This window comes from Suricata suricatta, chromosome 11 (genome assembly GCF_006229205.1).
Source record: "Suricata suricatta isolate VVHF042 chromosome 11, meerkat_22Aug2017_6uvM2_HiC, whole genome shotgun sequence".
In the NCBI taxonomy this organism is placed as follows: Eukaryota; Metazoa; Chordata; class Mammalia; order Carnivora; family Herpestidae; genus Suricata; species Suricata suricatta.
The window spans coordinates 88,057,218-88,074,565 of NC_043710.1; the positions used below are offsets into that span (position 1 = coordinate 88,057,218).

The following is a 17,348-nucleotide window of genomic DNA, read 5'->3' on the forward strand; positions in this document are numbered from 1 at the left end:
CCCCCCAAGGGCCTCTGGGAAATATGTCAAGTACAGTAAAGTGCAAAGAGCAAATGAAAACCACCCTGTAATCCGACCTGGAGAGAAGCACCGCTGCTATTTTGGCAGTTTTCAAGAGGAACTCTTGGAAGAAGGGCAAGCATGCGGGCCTCGTGCTCATCAATTAAAAAAAAAAACTTTATTGTTAGAGTTTGCACTTGCTCTTTCACTGTAAATTTTCTATATTACACACCAGCCCCTCTTTTCATTTTTTCTTTCAACTTTTCTTCATTTATCTTCGTAAAATTAACTTTTAATAGTACTCAAATAGCTTATGGATTCATCAAAAGAGCAGCAGTAGATGTTTCTATAGTAGAATGAAGAAGCAGTAAATTCCTAGTGCCTGAGGGCAGTGACGAAATCGGGTGAATGGGACAGAGGAGGGAGTGAGTGGAAGGCTAGCTAGATCCTGCCCAGTCCTGGTGCGCACAGCTTCGTGCAATCTATTAAACTGTGGGGTGAAGCACGAAGTTCCTATCACGTGCAGGGGCTTGCCATTCATTATTTGGGGGTTGATATTCATTCTGGCAATGGATCTTATACCTACTCCAATGCAGAGAGCAAAAACTGAAAAACTTTAACTCTTTGAAGTTATCCTATCCACACAGCAAGAATGGATGTTATGAAAAAGGATCAAAGAAAAGATGGAGAGGGACAGAAATCAGGGGAGTAACAGAAGAAAATGTCTCAGAACTGAAGGACATGAATTTCCAGAATGAAAAGGGCCACTGAATACCCAGAACAGATGAGGAAAAACTCATACCACGTCATTAAGAGATTCCAGAACATCAGGGATAGAATATTCTCAAAGCTTCCAGTAAGAGAGAAAAAAACACGCCAACACAATGAGGTCTCATAAAAATGGATCTGAATCACTATGTGCAGTTACAGATACCAGACTGTACAGCCATGCCTTCAAAATTTTGAGGGAAAATTATTTCCAACCTAGAACTTTATAACATTTCCAAACTATCAAACAAGTGTATGGGCAAATACTTCTTAGGAAATAAACATATAAGCCAAGAACCAGGACATGGGTGACAGCGCATGTTCCTGAATGATACCTGGATAGAACTTCTCCATAGGAAACATCGAATACCACATCTGAGCTCACAGAAAATGTTACTGATGCGAACGTGACAATTATGCTGGAACATCCGGAAAAAAAATAATGGTATGTAGGTATGTGGGGAAAAACAGGCAAAGGTCAACCCAAACACAAGAGTGGAGCTGAGACAAATCATCTAGCGCAACAGGCCGAACACTGCAGGGACAAAAAAGCAAGAAATAACGTATCAAATGATTTGGAGGGGCGCCTGGGTGGTTCAGTCCATTAAGCGTCCAACTCTTGATTTTGGCCCAGGTCGTGATCTCAGGGCTGTGAGACTGAGCCCCACCTGGGGCTCAGCATGGAGCCTACTTGGGATTCTCTCTCTCTCTCTTTTCCTCCCTCTCTCTCTCTCTCTCTCTCTCTCTCTCTCTCTGCCCCTCCCGTACACTCCCCTTCAAAATATACAAACATTAAAAAAAGAAATATGCAGATAATACCTGAGGAAAGAAAAAAAAAATGCCTGAGGGACTACCTCTAAGGAATGAGATTATGAGGTGGGGAGAATGGAGGGAATGGTTTTTTTTCCCTTTAAGTCTTGTAGCACTATCAGACTCTTTAAACCATACAGCTGAATTACTTTGATAAAAACCAAAAATTTAAAGGGAAAAAATAGCAACATTTAAAATTTGCCATTTTTCTCTCTATACCTTATCTTCTGTCTGACATATCCATAAACACATGACTTTTTAGCCCCAGGCCTTGCTGGGCAGGAAGGAGGGAGCGCAACTGATTTCCTGAGCTTTAACTCGCATTTTACTGAATCAAAATTCCTAGAGTGATCTGGAGGTTTAAAAGCACACCAGGCAACTCTTAACATCCAGCAAGTTGGGGAAATGCTGCCTAGTACACTGGGATCAGTAGACTCCAGTGTGGATTTGGTTTTCTTTCTTTCTTTTTTTTAATGTTTATTTTTAAGAGAGAGAGAGAGAGAGAGAGACAAAGTTCAAGTTGGAGAGCAATAGAGAGAAGGAGACAGAATCTGAAGCAGGTTCCAGGCTCCAAGCTGTTAGCACAGAGCTCGACGCAGGGCTCGAACTCACAAACTTGGAGATCATGACCTTGGCCGAAGTCAGATGCTCAACCAACTGAGTAACCCAGGGACAGCTGGATTTGGTTTTCTAGCTCAGTTACAGTACACCCCTACTAATAGCCAGTGGAGGTTATTTTCATTAAACTAACAGTATTATTAAACACTGACAGCATGTTCCAATCATTAACAACTGAGATACACACCAACAATCTACATCTTTTAACTTACTGTTCAAATTTTCTAATAATGCAGACAATAGGTTTACTCAACTTAAGCAACTAAACTGTTCCGATGTATATTCCTTTTCCCTTAAGATGCTGTGCTGATCTCCATTTATATAAACACCACAAAATACATAGTTCTTCCCAGTCTTGAAAATGCTCCAATGTATGGATCTTATTTTAACTTATAATCATAAAATACTGACTGATAATCTGAATACCTGCTACATGCTAGGCACCATATATATTGATCTCCTCGCTCACTGCAACAATCTTACTAGGTTAGATATTATTAATTCTGTTACACATACCAGAAAACTGAAACTAAGGAGAATAAACACTTATAAATGGCAAAGCCCGATGCAAACCTCAGTCTCTTTCTAAAAATACCAAGCTGCCTTACTTCTAAGCAAGCACTGGAATTTTAGAAATCATCGTTGTTCACCCCGCCTGCTTTTTGGGTGTGCAATTTAAGATCCAAAACACTGAAGTGTATCACTTAAGTGGCAGAATGAGACTAAATTCCAAATCCATTGATTCTTACTCTGTTTAAGACTTTTTAAACAAATCTATAAGCCTGGTGCTATACTATACGCAGGACATTCCTAATATTTTTTGAGCCTTAACTGTGTGCTAAGCTCTACACGATGGCTCTACCCCACTTTCACTCACTCACTCTTTACAACAGTCCTAAGGCAGACATCACCCACATTTCACAGGACGAAGAATCTAGAGAAGTTAAGTAACTTGCACAAGGTTACACAGCTAGCAAGCAGCAGAGCCAGGATTCTGAAACCTTTCTGACTCCCAAGTACAAGCTCTAAGCCAGTGAGCTCTAAGCATCTCTCAGATACAGGTCACATGTCTTTTCTGAAAGCTCATAGTTTTCTTCTTCTAATTAAAAAAATATGCATGATGCGTGGAACTTCTCTTGAACCCCAATTCAAACACATTAACTATTAAAAAGAGAAACCCAACCGAACCTGTGTCAAGGGCTTGCTTGGTGATACTAAGAAATACACTGAAGGGGTGATAATGGTGGTGTGCTTTCGTTAAAAACCAGTGCTTACCTTGTATAGGTACATACTGAAGTGTTACCCATGGTTTAAAACCATCTGGGAGGTCAGGGTGGGGTGGAGAACAAGAGTGGCCCTGCGAGGGATGGCTGTAGAAACTGGCAGATGGAAACATGGGGTTCATTATGTCCTCTACTTCTGTAAAGGTTTGAAATTTACAGTTAAGGGGGGAAAATGCGTGATTTAAAAAAAAAACTGAGAAAAAAACGTTTTAACTGTATTTCAGAAACAGAGCTAGCAGTGATTTTTTTTTCCACTTTTTAAAAATTTTACACATTTTCTATATTACTTTTATCATGGAAAACATAAAACACACGATTTAAAGAAATTCTCTATCTTCTAAACAGGCAGAGCAAGACTGCCCATAATCTACTGAGGTCAAAACATTGTGACCAAAGTATTTCCCATCTTTTCATCAGTGAACCACTTCTCACAAACTTTTAGAAAGGCCACTTTTAAGGGTAAGTATGATCCTTAGATATAAACCAGCCAAGAGCATAAAGGCACATAAGAGACAAATAAATTAGAAGCAGACTTAACAAATATAACTAATAATACAATTCCCTCTCAACAGAGTTTGGGTCGAAGACCTTGATTTTGTAGTGCTGACCTTCCTAATGATCAAACGAGCCACAAGCTAGGGATCCCCTAAGCCTATGGTGGGGTCAGCCTCAGCTCCCCGGCCAGCTGTCTTCTGTGGGCCACGTCCAGTTTTCTTCCAGGAAACAATTATTTCCACACACACCACGATATGGAAAAGTGTGGGAAGACCAGTTTAAACCAGACCTGTCTTGAGCATTATTCAAGAGCCAAATAAAAGTACAATGAGGGGCAGGAGGATAACGGAATCTCTTTAAAATGCTGTCATGAAAAAAAGAACTAACATCCAGAATATAGGTTATAACACAATGTTTAAGAAAACCACTGTTTTCTAGTATTTTTCCCCCTATCTGCACTCTCTCTCATGCCCCACTGAGGACATCTTAAGGTATATTCCAGCACCACTCAAAGAGGTGACCTCCAAATACAAAGGTTAGCTCAGTGGCATCAGGTTAAACTCTGGGAACAAGAGCAGAATCCTGATTCTCTGTGCTTATACCAAATGTATGCAAGGTAAGTCTAAAATAAATTACATTTGTTAAGAAAGCACTTAAGTGTCAATGGAAAATCTTCAGCATATCGAAGCTTGGAGCCCAAATTGCTTGGTTCACAGCAGCTGAGCTGGGCCTAGTCCCCAGACCTCCCAGCTGCCAACAACTGCACTTTTTGGACACCCCCAGGGAGCTCCTGCTAATTGCTTCCTTGAATCTAACACCATAAAACGATATCCAAATACTTCCTGCTCTTGAGGGAACTGAACTGCTGGTTAATTTGCAACTAGCAAATCACTGTTTAAGGAGCCAGAAACTACCCCCATGCCACTAATTAATCTCCACTTTGTAATATTTAAACACAAGTTCCCTTTTTAGTCATTCTTTGTTTATATTTGTGATATAAAAAGGTGACCATATTCTTGCACAGCAGGAAATATCCTCAAAAATGAATTATCAAGTGCTTCTTTTTTTAAAATTTTTTAAATGTTTATTTTTGAGAGCATCCACAAGAGCACATAAGCGGGGGAGGGGCAGAGAGAGAGGAGGAGGCACAGAACTACAAGCAGGCTGCAGGCTCTGAGCTGTCAGCACAGAGCTCCATAATGGGCTTGAACTTACAAACAGCAAGATATGACCTGAGCGGAAGACAGACACTTAACTGACTGAGCCAGCCAGGTGCCCCTCAAGGGCTGCTTTAAACGGTTATTTTGGGGAACACATTATGACATATCAAAATCTGTGTAAATAAGATATTTGTACTTTCTAAGGATGAAGACACCACCAGACCCCTCTAATCAAATTTTCTTCCTTATACTGAGAAAACAGAACAGACTGCTTTCTGTCTGTACAGAAAGGAGACAGTATAGCATTAAGATGCAATATAGCATCACAAAGCAAAAGACAGAAAATATATTTGCATAAGTTCTTGTATATGCAGAGAGCAACTCTACTTTAAATGACCAAATGCCTAGACTCACAGGAGAAGCATTAAGGTCTAACTTCTGTACCCATACAGGCTAAAGCAGTACTGGGAAAAACAAGCAAACAAGCAAAACCTTTGAGTTCTTCAAATATCTCTTACAGAAAAAGAAAAGAAAAACCTGAAAGTTCCTTCTTTGGGGAAAAAAATATGACCAGTATTTTTTTTTTAATTCTTAGGGACTACAGGCTGTACCTTGGGTTACCCTGAAACCCAAGAACACAAGCTCTGTGCCATCAGCATGGACATCTGAGTTGGTTCTTCATTTGTCTGGTGCCACAGAATGCCAATTCTGCAAGAACAGGGGTCATTTCTTGAATGCCAAGAAGCACAAGTTAAGGCAGAAACCTTAAAACCATAAAAGTACTCTACCTAACATAAGTTCATAATTAACACAATGATCTGAATTTAAATCCTGACATTGGAAAAGGAGGCTTCATGTACCTAAGTGAAATTAATAAAATTAGAACCTGCGTCTGGAGCCTATCAGTAAAAGATTGTAATTCTCACGTTTTATAGATCTATGTCTTATCTGTAAATTGGGAGAAGAAAAAAAAGGGAAAAGTTCTTTCCCAGCCTCCCTCAGGATTCTTCAAATTTATATTGTGATCACCTGTCTTCTTACAGAAACACACACAAGCCTTCCTTCCCACTCTTTGTAAACACATTTGCTCCCACACTTCCATTCTGCAGGTCAAAAACTGACAGAAATAAGACAATGTGAATGTTCAGACACATCGAACACATGTCTGGTGAGGCACTGCAGGCCATCTAAGGAATGAATAGTTCTGAGTTTACTGTGTGCCAGATGTGGATTTCACACACACACACACACACACAAAAAAAAAACCCCAAAAAATAAACCCAAACAAACCCATGAGCAATCCTCCAGGGACTCAGGCTTCAACAGCAGCTGCCAATGCTCCATCCTGACCTGTACTCAAAAGCAATTCCAACTCAGAGAACAGTACAGTGTGAGGGAACAGACTACCGGATGTAGCATAACATCCTTCCTGATCGTCTAGATTGAAATATCCCAGCTGATATCCCTGCTAGCAAAGCCTGCCTCTTCAATCCATCCTGCATTCAACTGCCAGGTTCATTTCCAGAATTCCAACTTCAAGGAGTCTCTCTCCTGCTCAACAAGCTTCGAACACTCAATGCTTATCACATCTAGTTCCAACTCTTCTTCAACTTAAAGTTTTCTATAGGCTGGTTCCACTTACTTGTTCAACTTCATTGCATGCCCAATATGGCTCCTTTCTGACGGTCCCTTTCCAAGTGGGGGGCAATTGCAAACCTAATTCCACTACCTAAACTAAATCCTCGGGGAACCTTCATGCTAAGCAGTCTTTAAAAAATTGTTTCGTCTAGTACAGATCCATTAGTTTTCTGAACAGCCCTTAGGAACTCACCATTAGGTTTCTTAACAAATGGCAGGTTATGTCCCAGGGTATTTTTCGCATTATCACTCCCGACCAGATGTTCATGTTTTCAGCCACCCCTGAGTGAAATCACAGGGAGTAGCTTGCAGTTTGGGCACGGGAGTCCCAACACTGCACCTTGTAAGAGAGGGTCTGGGGCAGGTGCAAAGTAGGGAGGGGAAAAAATGAAGGAAGCAGCAAAGGGAAGGGAAGATGCGTGCTCTGTACTGTATTTTCAGTCTCTTATTTGGAAGGAGCAGGGAAAGCGTAGGGGGAGAGGAGACTCCCCCCTCCCCCCAAATGAGTTCTTGAGGAGGAACAGAAGAAACTCGAGGTGTTCCGGACGTAGGAAATACGGGCTGGAACCCCTGGAGAACGGAGGAGCTCCCCATCATCCCTGGGAAAGAAGGACAGGTTACAACCTGAAACAAAGAGGAGGTGAGGGGTGGAGAGGCTACAGAGATCCGGGCATCTTCGAAGGTCGAGCGGCAAGGAAATGAAAGGTGACAGGACGCGTTCCTCAGGGGACTGGCCGGACACCAGAGATGTGGTTGCCAAGAGGGACGAGGTAGGCGCCCAAGAAGGCTCTGGGTCAAGCGTTTATGGGGCATCACTTCCACGGGGCGCGGGGGCGGGGAGGTGTTTGTCAGTGGGATCTTCTCCCAAAGGGAGAGAAGGTTCCCAGTACAATGCTCTCCGAGAAAAGAAACCCCAGAGACGCGAAAACATTAAAGCGTAGATGAACCGGCATTTCCCAGCCCCAGCCTGGCTTCCCAACACACTCACCGAGTCTCCTCCAAACGCCACCGCTCCAGCTGCAGCTACCGGCCGGCGCAGCCGCACTTTGCGCGCACCGCCCCACGTGACTTGATCCAGGCCCCGCCCCACCCCACGTGATCCTGAGAGCCCGCCCATCCCCTCCTCCCCCTAGCTCCTCTTTCGCACGTGGTCTAGGCTCGCCCCTCCCTTTTTGACAAGATGGCGGCGCCCAGCTGTAATGCTCTGGGCCTCTGGCTGCGGGGTTCCGGCCAGTGTTTAGGGCGTCGCTTCACTCTCGTCTCCCAGCCATTTTGTTCTGCCGCTGCTGCCTCTGGGACCCTGAATGCCCAACGGTTAGCGGAGAAACTCCGAGCCCAGAAACAGGAACAAAAGACGAAGAAGCAGTCGGTGAGTCCGAAAGGACCACAACTCCCAAGAGGCAGTGCGTTAATTGGATTTCTTGGCTAGGAGTGAGGTAGGAGGGTCCTCTGACAGCTGTTAAGTAAATGTGGAGGAAGTGTGGGAGAATGGGGAGAAAGGGAAAGGGAAGAGGTCCGTGTCGTCCTAGGGGCTGTGTCTCTGGCTTCTGGCGGCCTCGCTCCTGAGCACTGCAATGGGACAAAATAAGACAGACACGCACCGCTGCTCTCAAATTATTCGCGGAAGGCGCGAATCCAATGCAGAAATGGTCATTCCCAGACTGGATTCTCACCCAGACTTATTGAAGGTCTTCACCCGTCTTTTCGTGTCGCCTCTTCTCACCCCGTAGGTGCCCACAAATAGTGTTCAGCGGAGAGTGCAGGAACTAGTTCGGTTCACACAGCAGTTGCAGCGAGTCCACCCCAACGTGCTTGCTAAGGCACTGAGTCGAGGGATTGTGCACCAAGACAAGGAACTCGTGGTCATTAATAAACCCTACGGTCTTCCTGTGCATGGTAAGGACCACGTGGTTAGGAGAGGCGTGCCTGTTCTGTTTTCGCTACTCCTGTGGTTAACTCTGATACCTTACTTATGAGGCGCCTTGAAACATTGCATTCAAAATAATTAAGCTTTGGGAGAGTACTCTGTAAGACCTTAAGGACCTATAGGGACCTTATATAGTCCTATATAAGGCACTACTGAGGATACTGGGATATATAGGTCAGTTCCTACATTGCAAACATTTGGCAGTCAGCAGTGATCTATGGAATGCACTGTGTGCAGACCTCCACAGGGATTTTTATAGAGAGACACTAAGGCTGTGTGGTTCTTGTCTTCATGTTGTTTTCCATCAAAACTGAGGATTTGCTGGAGGGAAAAGCATAGTTGAACTAGAAGAATGCTTTTTGGGGAGGTATAAATAAAAGCATTCAGAACAAATTAAGTCAGACAACGCCATGTGTTTTGTGTGTTTTCTTTTTGTCCTGTGATCCTTCTCATTCCCAGTTAGATAATTGTTATACAGATATTTACATTTTATAGATGAGAAAACTGCAACCTGGAAAGATTAATCTGCTCAAGGTCAATGGCTACTTAGGCATAGAATAGTACTGAGAAATGTCTCACATCAAGTCTGTCTTCCTTAAGGGAAGATTTGATGCCTGTATTGCTTCAGAAGAGCTTCACAGTCTTGTATGTATCACTTGAGTTTACTTGGCAAATTTTCAAGCCTGTGTTTATATAGTGAAATATCAGACTTCCTCATTTTGATTCCTGATTTTATTGCAAGTATTCAAGTAAATTAATAAGTATATATATGTCTGAGAAGAAAGCCACATGTTCTGGAACAGTGCTTCTCAAAGTTTAATAGGCTGTGAGTCACTTGGGCATCTTGTTAAAATGCAGATTTTGATCTAATAATCTGAGTTGGGGGCCTGAGATTCTTTTCCAGCAAGCTCCCTGGGCATACTGATGTTGCTAGTTCCTGGACCACATTTCAGGAATAAGGCTCTAGAAAGCATTGACTCTTCCTAAGCAGAGTTCTTTGGTGGGATCTTTTGCTGGCCACTAAAACCTCTGATCCTCCCCTTCTTAGGTGGCCCTGGGGTCCAGCTCTGCATCAGCGATGTATTGCCTATCCTGGCAAAAATGCTTCGTGGCCACAAGGCAGAGCCCTTGCATCTGTGCCACCGGCTGGACAAGGAAACCACAGGCGTAATGGTGTTGGCATGGGAGAAGGAAGTGGCACATCAAGTTCAAGAGTTGTTTAGAACCCGTCAGGTGGCAAAGAAGTATTGGTATGAAGCCCATCACTGGTGGTAGAGTTGGTATCAATGAAGGCATCCTTCTATCTCTTCATCCATTTATACAGAAGGACCCCCTGTTAGGAGAAGGCACTGTGCTAGGATCTGTGGGCATATGAGAAGTATAGGAAACAGGCTAAGTGCTTAGAATATTGGAGTCTGATAGAATAGTGGTTCCTAATTATGCTTGCACATAAAAGTTACTGAAAATTAATTATATAAGTAACACATGGTTTCATACCTATGGAAAAATAGTCAAAGATAAAGCAAAAAAACCTCCTGGAGAATCCACCCACTCTATCATTCTATTCCCTTCCCTTGGGATAGTTTGGTTTTTGTTCTCCTGGTCCTTACTCAATGTGTTTACATACATGTCTAGTATATACAGAGTGTGTGTGTGTGCACGTGCATATGTGTATTACATTATACAGTGTACACTGTACTTTTATTATTTTTTTTAATGTTTACTTATTTTTGAGAAAGAGAAAGAGCACTCGCAGTGCTCTCACAAATCATGAGATTATGACCTGAGCTGAAGTCGATGCTTAACCAAATGAGCCACTCAGGCACCTCGACACTGTACTTTTCTCACTTAACTGTCTTGGAGATCTTTTCATGTTAGTACATTTAGGTTTACCTCCATTTTTTTAAAGTTTATTCATTTATTATTTATGAGAGAGAGAAGAGAGTGCGTGCATGCATAAGTCGGGGATGGGCAGAGAAAGAGAGGGAGACACAGAATCTAAAGCAAGCTCCAGGCTGTGAGCTGTCAGCGCAGAGCCTGATGTGGTCTGAGATGAAGTCACACCTGACTGAGCCACCCAGAAGTCACACCTCCATTTTTTTAATGGAGGAAAGATACATACCTACTGCTTTCCCGCATCTGCTCAATTTTCTCCCAGAGGCAATCACTGTTCTACTGTTTTGTGTAAATTTCCAGAGTCATACCGGGCACTTGTAAGTGAATTATTATGTGGCAATATATTTTGCACTATTTTGGATCCTGCTTTTTTTTACTTGGAAAATGTATCTTGGAGAGCATTTTGTGTGTGCTTTTAATTAATTAATTAATTGATTTTTAATTTTTTTAGAGTTATTTTTAATTTATTTTGAGAGAAAGAGAGAGCACACAAGCAGGGGAGGGGCAGAGAGAGAGGGAGAAAGGATCCTAAGCAGGCTCTGAACTATAAGCAGGGAGCCTGATGCAGGGTTCGAACCCACGATCCATGAGATCATGACCTGAGCCAAGATCAACAGCCTGAAGCCTAACCAGTGAACCACCCAGATACTCCTGTGTGTACATTTTGAGCTCTATAGTCTTCTGTTGTATGGCTATGTCATAATTTCCTTATTAATGGATGTTTGGTTAACTTCCCATTTTTCTGAGCCTGTTGCAAAGAAAATGTGAGTATATCTTTAAGACAGATTCCTAAAGATGGAATTGCTAGGTTGAAAGATTTAATATTTGAATGTTACAACTATTAGGTGGGCCAGATTTTCCTCCCAGTAGAGCAGTAAGTACCCACCTCCCCTTATAGCAGCCCAATGCATTTTTCAAAGGTCAGTTTTCTGTTTCCCATGTACTAGCAGTGTTACTTGTCTGCATGTTTGCCGGCTTCTCATGTTTTTTGAGTTTCCTTTTCTGTGAACAAACTTTATTTCTTTTACTCAGGTTCTATTGGATTATTTATAATTTTCTATTTGATTCATGGGTATTCTTTTTATCTTTTGGATTTCCGTTCTTTCTGTGTTAGAGGTTTCACAGCTTCTTTCTGAGTCAGGAGCCTTCAAAAAATCTCTGCACTGAGACCCACCCACAGAGGTCCTGATTCATAAATCAGATGGGTGTGAGCGTCATTATAGTTTAAAAGTTCCACAAATGACTCTGATGAGGAATGAAATGTAAGAACCCCTGTACCAGGAGATTACAGATGATGGAGGAAGTTTAGTGCAGTAGCTAAGTGCTCAGCAAGATCTGTGTTGAGGTGTCAGCTGTGCGTTTACCAGCAGGAGTTCTTAGGCAAGTTATGAAACTCCTCTAAGCTTTGTCTTTATATGAAAAATGAGGATGATGGAGTTGAGCAGAGAGGTAAGTGAGACAGTGCACGTAAAGTGTTTTAACGCAGCATGTAGCTCACAGTAAAAGCTGAAAGGCAGAAAACTAAGACGATTCTTATGCATATAAGTGAGCCTGTCAAAAAGTGTTATTTGTGGAAATTGTTTATGAAAGTTCAGAATCACTGACCGTTCTCAGGATTAGGCTTCATGGAAGAATTGAAGTCAGTTAATTGTCTTGATGAGTGAATAGGATTTGATAGATGAGATGGAGAAATGTGTTATAGATTGTACAAATGGTAAAACACGCAGTCTGGTTTGGAGTGGGGAATGGTGACAGATAACGTTGGAAAGTTGACTGGAACCCAGTTAATGCTGACCTTAAATACCAAGTGCAAGAACCAGAAGTTAGAATATAGTAGGCAACCAGTTAGCTTTTGCTGACTTAACTCTGATAGCAACTCGTTACAGTTATTTGTTTGAATCTTCTTAGTAGATTTCAAATTCTTCGAAGACAGGGATTTTTGTCTTGCTCTTCTATAGAGAACTAGTACCCACCTAAATCAGTGCCTGTTCACATTCGCTGAGTGTGTAGTAAGTGAACATTAGTAGTGTTAGATCCTTAGGAAGAGTGAGCTGGCAGCTAAAACTCAGTCCAGGTATGACAGAACAGGTCAGATCATAGCCCAAACTGCTACCAACCCAAAGTGAAATGTCCAGGGTGTGAGATTACAAGTGGGCTTTTGGCGGTCAGTGATAGGCCACCAGGTACCCAGGAGGACGCCTTTGTGATTCACCTAGAAGATGCATAAGCGAAAGGACAGGTTAGAGCGTCTTTTCCCCGGGATGAAAGGAGACCTTCGGCAGACATGGTCTGGAATGGTTATTGCGTGGTGGTAGTTGTTGCGGTGACTCAGAGCACAGTTCCCCTGTTTTGTTCACCTGGCGGATCGGGCGGGAGCGGTTCTGAGAATCCGTTTACTGGTTCATCCACTTCATGTGCAGTCAGAACTGACCGTCTTTTAAAAACCAGGACACACGGGGCTCTGGGTGGCTCAGTCAGGTGAGTGGCTGACTCCTGATTTCGGCTCAGGTCGTGGTCTCGTGGTCCGTGAGTTCGAGCCCTGCATCGGGCTCCCCTGCATCAGGCTCTGCACTGACCGTGTGGAGCCTGCTTGGGATTTTCTGTCTCTTTCTCTCTCTCCCCCCTCCCCCGCCCTCTCACTCTCTCTCTTTAAAAATAAACTTTAAAAAGTAAACAACAACAAAAAAACCCAAACAGCCGGGATACATGGGGAGCCTGGGTGGATCAGTAGGTTAAGCATGTGACTCTTGATTTCAGCTCAGGTTGTGATCTTGCAGTTTGTGAGTTTGCAGTGTGTTGACAATGCAGAATCTGCTTGGGATTCTCTCTCTCTGCCCCTTCCCTACTCTCTCTCTCTCCCCCCTCTTCCTGTCTCTGTCTCAAAATAAATAAACTTAAGGAAAATAATAGAAAAAAAAACCAGGATACAAAACCATATTACCCTAATTTTGTTTTAAACTATACATATTCATTTTTAAAGGCTAGAATGAAAGACCATGATATTAATATAATTTTTCTGTTTTCTCCCACACATTCTGTAATTAGCATACATTACTTTAGTAGTTAAATGGATGTGTTTGTATTAAGCTCTCAGGCTAAGTGCTGTGATAAGATCATTTAGATGCTCCCATCTTAAGAACTGACCACGGTAGTGCAGAAGGTCCAGTGCTAACACCTCTAAGTAGCCAAATCCGAGGAGTTTTCCCCTCACCCTGTGGCTTAAGCGAGGGTCTATGTGTCATGTGCAGGGCCATCACTGTGCGTGTCCCGGTGCCCCCGGCAGGAGTCGTGGATATCCCCATCATTGAGAAGGAGGTGCAAGGTCAGCAGCAGCACTATAAGGTGGGTGAGCTGGGGCCCAGAGGGATGGGTTTTCTGCTCTTCCTTTGCGACATATCTTGATTTCTTTGGCTTCAGATGACACTGTCCCCAGGCTACCGCATGGACAATGGGAAGATGGTGAGAGTCCGAGCCAGCCGGGGCGCGCACACGGCTGTGACTCAGTACCAGGTGCTGAGCAGCACTGTCTCCTCCGCCCTCTTGGAGCTCCAGCCAGTTACTGGTGAGGGGCCGCCGATGTGCAGTGGGATCCGTGGGACGGTGAAACCCCAGGGCCGCTCAGCTCTGTCCAGGGCCTTGTGCTGGGCTCTGTGCTTCGTCTGAGCAGCTGGTATTGCGAGAGGGCTGGGATTGCAGCTGGCATGCTGGAGGGTGTGTTTCTGGTGCTAATCTGAGGCTGCGAGCTCCAACAGGGACAATTGTTAAAAAAAAAACAAGCAAACACTAGGTAGCAGAGGGATATAATTAGTTCGCTTAGATCTATTTAAAAATTTGCAAAGTGGTTCCTCAAAAAATTAAGCATAGAATTACCATATAATCAAGCAATTCTCAGGGGTATATACCCAAAATAATTGACAGCAGGGATTCGAGAAGATAAATGTACACCAATGTTCACAGCAGCCTTATTCGCAATGGCCAAAACGTGAAGTCAACCCAATGTCCCTGGACAAAACGTGGTCTATACGTGCATGGAATATTATTCTGCCTTGACAAGGAAGGAAATTCTTGACACATGCTGCAGTGTGGATGAACTTTATGCTAAGTGAAAGAACCAAACACAGAAGGACAAATGTATGGATCCATCAGTGAGAGACCTGGAATACCCAAATTCAAAGACAAAGTAGGATAGTGGTTACCAGGGGCTGGAGGAAGGGGGAGAGGACTGGGGGGGAGCTGTTGTTTAATTGATGCAGCATTTCGGTTTGGGAGGAGGAAGAAGTTCTGAGGATGGATGGCGGTGACATCTGCGCGGCGCTGTGAAGGTACTTAATGCCACGGAACTGTACACTTGAAAACGGTTAAGATGATATATTTTATGTTCTGTATATTGCCTACAGTGAGAAAACATGGAAGCAATACTATTTAGCATTATGTAATAAAGTCATTTAAAAAAAAACAAAGCCCAGCAGGGATGGAAACTGAGTTGCTGGTAGTGATTATCTGTGGTGCAAGGGAACACGGCAGGTGGGGAGGGGAATTTAGAGGCTCAACAGTAAGTAGAATGTTTGCTTCCTAATAGCTTACAGTTTGTTGTTATTCTTTATACTTTATTGGGGGGGGGCTTTGCCAGTTTTACGGTGCTTCGATCTAACTTGGTTAGAAGCAGATGTCACCAGTGCTATGGTTTCTGTAGCTATTCAAGTTTTTCCCTCTCTCTTTTTTTTTTTAAAGGAATTAAACATCAGCTTCGAGTTCACCTGTCTTTTGGATTGGATTGCCCGATCCTTGGAGATCACAAGTACTCGGACTGGAATAAGCTGGCCCCCCAGGTAATATTGCTTTGACCCAATGTGCAACAGATAAGGGGCAGAACTTAACACTTTCCCCTTGTTAAACCCTGAAGCGAGTCCCCACATGGCTGTGTAAGTTCCCTAGCTTATAGAGAAACAGCCACTGTTCTCAGGGAGCTGCACGATCCGTTAGCAAAACCTCTCTGCCTCATCCCTTAGTCTCAGGTTTCATGAGGAGGCCGGGGGCGGGGGGAGCAGCCTTTCACGCTATTGCCGAAGAGCGTTTTTGTGTCTTGCTGTTACAGCCTGTTCTGTAGGCAGGCCAGAACACTGGCTGACACGAGCTTGCTTGGTGTGGCGGTCCTCTTACCTGGGTTCCGAACCTTCCTGGAAATGTCCCTGACGGGCTCTCCACCACTGCGTCTTCCAGGGGAGTTAGTGTTGGGTGCTTTAGATGGAAGGCCTCTGGCCCTGCGCGCTGCTCAAGGATGAGCTGTTGGCCTGGCTCTCAAGAAGAGGTCTTGTCTTTGTACAGAAGCTGAGTGTTGGTACCCTGAGGAAGCTGGGGCTGAAGCAGGCGAAGGCCCGCCACATCCCCCTTCACCTGCACGCCCGCCAGCTGGTCCTGCCCGCCCTGGAGTCCAGGAAGGAGGAACTCAGCCTGGTCTGCAGGCTTCCGCACTACTTTGCATGCTCCCTGAGACGGCTGGGCTTACAGATGCCAAGTCAGGATCAAAGTGGGGACAACGAAGCTGAATGTCTGAGAGCACAGTGAAGACCGTTGGGCAGTTTAGCCCCTAAACTCTTCACTGTGTTTAGTGGACGCTGCTAACTTCTCCCTGGGGACAGACTCCGGAAGGTCCAGGTGCAATAAGTGGAAGAAACCCAGCCGCTTCTGGGCTTTTACTGGAGGCTAAATATTTACCTGTACTCTGGCTATACTCTGAAAGAGCCTGCAGGAAACCTCCCTGCCAAGATGGAAGAGAGCCCAGGAGCAGGCAGATTGGGTCAATAATTGGAAAAGAAGAACTACAGCAGAGAATCTGTGCTCAGAAACTGTTTACATCCAACAGTGAAGCTCTTGATCTATCAGGAAGGTTCCTGTGGTTGGGAAGAGCATATCATGGCTCTCTAACTGATAGATGCAGAAGCAGTTACTGTCCTCACGGACATTTGGGATCTGTTATCAAAACCTTCTGGCCCCGCTTGCCTAGTCTCAGATTTCGTAGGCCCATATCCTAGAATGCAGGATTCTCTGCTGCTGGAGCCCAGGAGCCTCACCCCAGGAGTGACTGGGGCCTGCCAAGGGGTGTTTATTAAGCAAGAAAAGCAGATGTAAACGGCAGGCGAGGTGTGAGGCCCTGGGGGGGAGCACACACACCATCCAGAGGGGGCAGCTGTTAGCTCCAGCTGGGTATCGCAATGTGGAAACAGATTTCCTATTTTTTTCTAGGAAACCTAGATATAGTTGGCCCTTGAACAGCTTTGAGGGGGCATTGACCCCTCCCCCCACTAATGCACAGTAAGAAATTCATGTATAACTTTTGATTCTCCAAAAACTTAACTACTAATAGCTACTGTGGACCAGAAACTTTACCAATAACAGTGGATTAACACATATTTTGTAAGTTATGTGTATTATATACTGTATTCTTACAATAAAGTAGGCTAGAGAAAAAGAAAATGTTATTAAGAGCATCATAAGGAAAAGAAAATACATTGACAGAACTAACTGTACCGTATTTATCAAAGAAAATCTGTGTATAAGCGGCCTGCACAGTGCAAACCTGTGTTCTTTGCACATCAGCTGTACTTCACGTGAAATCTCCAAGTATTTTGCTCACTAAATAAGATTTGTAAAACAACACGTGTCCCCAAACCTAGGTGGTCACCCATTGGTGCTCTGTTTCGCTCTGGAACCCCGTCTCTGAAGACGTGCTTCCTTCTTCAATCCTACCGCCTC

The 17,348-nt window shown here is 43.9% G+C and overlaps 2 protein-coding genes across 5 annotated transcripts in view; one reads left to right on the forward strand and one right to left on the reverse strand.

Moving 5' to 3' along the window:
* Nucleotides 1–7,841, reverse strand: part of FAM118B (family with sequence similarity 118 member B) — a 46,999-nt gene extending 39,158 nt beyond the window's left edge. For 3 of the 4 annotated variants that reach the window (XM_029956038.1, XM_029956035.1, XM_029956034.1), the window contains exons 1-2: nt 7,761–7,801; nt 3,472–3,615 (exon numbers count right to left, since the gene is read on the reverse strand). In XM_029956038.1, the coding sequence (XP_029811898.1) occupies nt 3,472–3,503 (32 nt within the window). In that variant the 5' untranslated portion in view covers nt 3,504–3,615; nt 7,761–7,801. Of the gene's footprint in view, nt 1–3,471; nt 3,616–7,760 lie in introns of all 4 variants that reach the window. The other variant, XM_029956036.1, reaches the window with a different exon arrangement.
* Nucleotides 7,842–7,947: 106 nt separating this feature from the next.
* RPUSD4 (RNA pseudouridine synthase D4) lies at nt 7,948–17,268 on the forward strand. Its single transcript, XM_029956033.1, has 7 exons — nt 7,948–8,141; nt 8,503–8,668; nt 9,748–9,949; nt 13,844–13,937; nt 14,013–14,157; nt 15,327–15,424; nt 15,921–17,268. Exons 1-7 carry the CDS (start codon nt 7,953–7,955, stop codon nt 16,158–16,160), a joined length of 1,134 nt encoding a protein of 377 aa, XP_029811893.1. The 5' UTR covers nt 7,948–7,952; the 3' UTR covers nt 16,161–17,268.
* The last annotated feature ends 80 nt before the right edge of the window (nt 17,269–17,348 follow it).

What these genes read in the sequence shown, in the direction of transcription:
- RPUSD4 (XM_029956033.1), top strand. Translation starts at nt 7,953, where the DNA reads ATGGCGGCGCCCAGCTGTAATGCTCTGGGCCTCTGGCTGCGGGGTTCC. An exon ending in CTACGGTCTTCCTGTGCATG is followed by an intron (nt 8,669 to 9,747) that starts GTAAGGACCACG and finishes TCCCCTTCTTAG; the next exon opens with GTGGCCCTGGGGTCCAGCTC. An exon ending in GGAATAAGCTGGCCCCCCAG is followed by an intron (nt 15,425 to 15,920) that starts GTAATATTGCTT and finishes GTCTTTGTACAG; the next exon opens with AAGCTGAGTGTTGGTACCCT.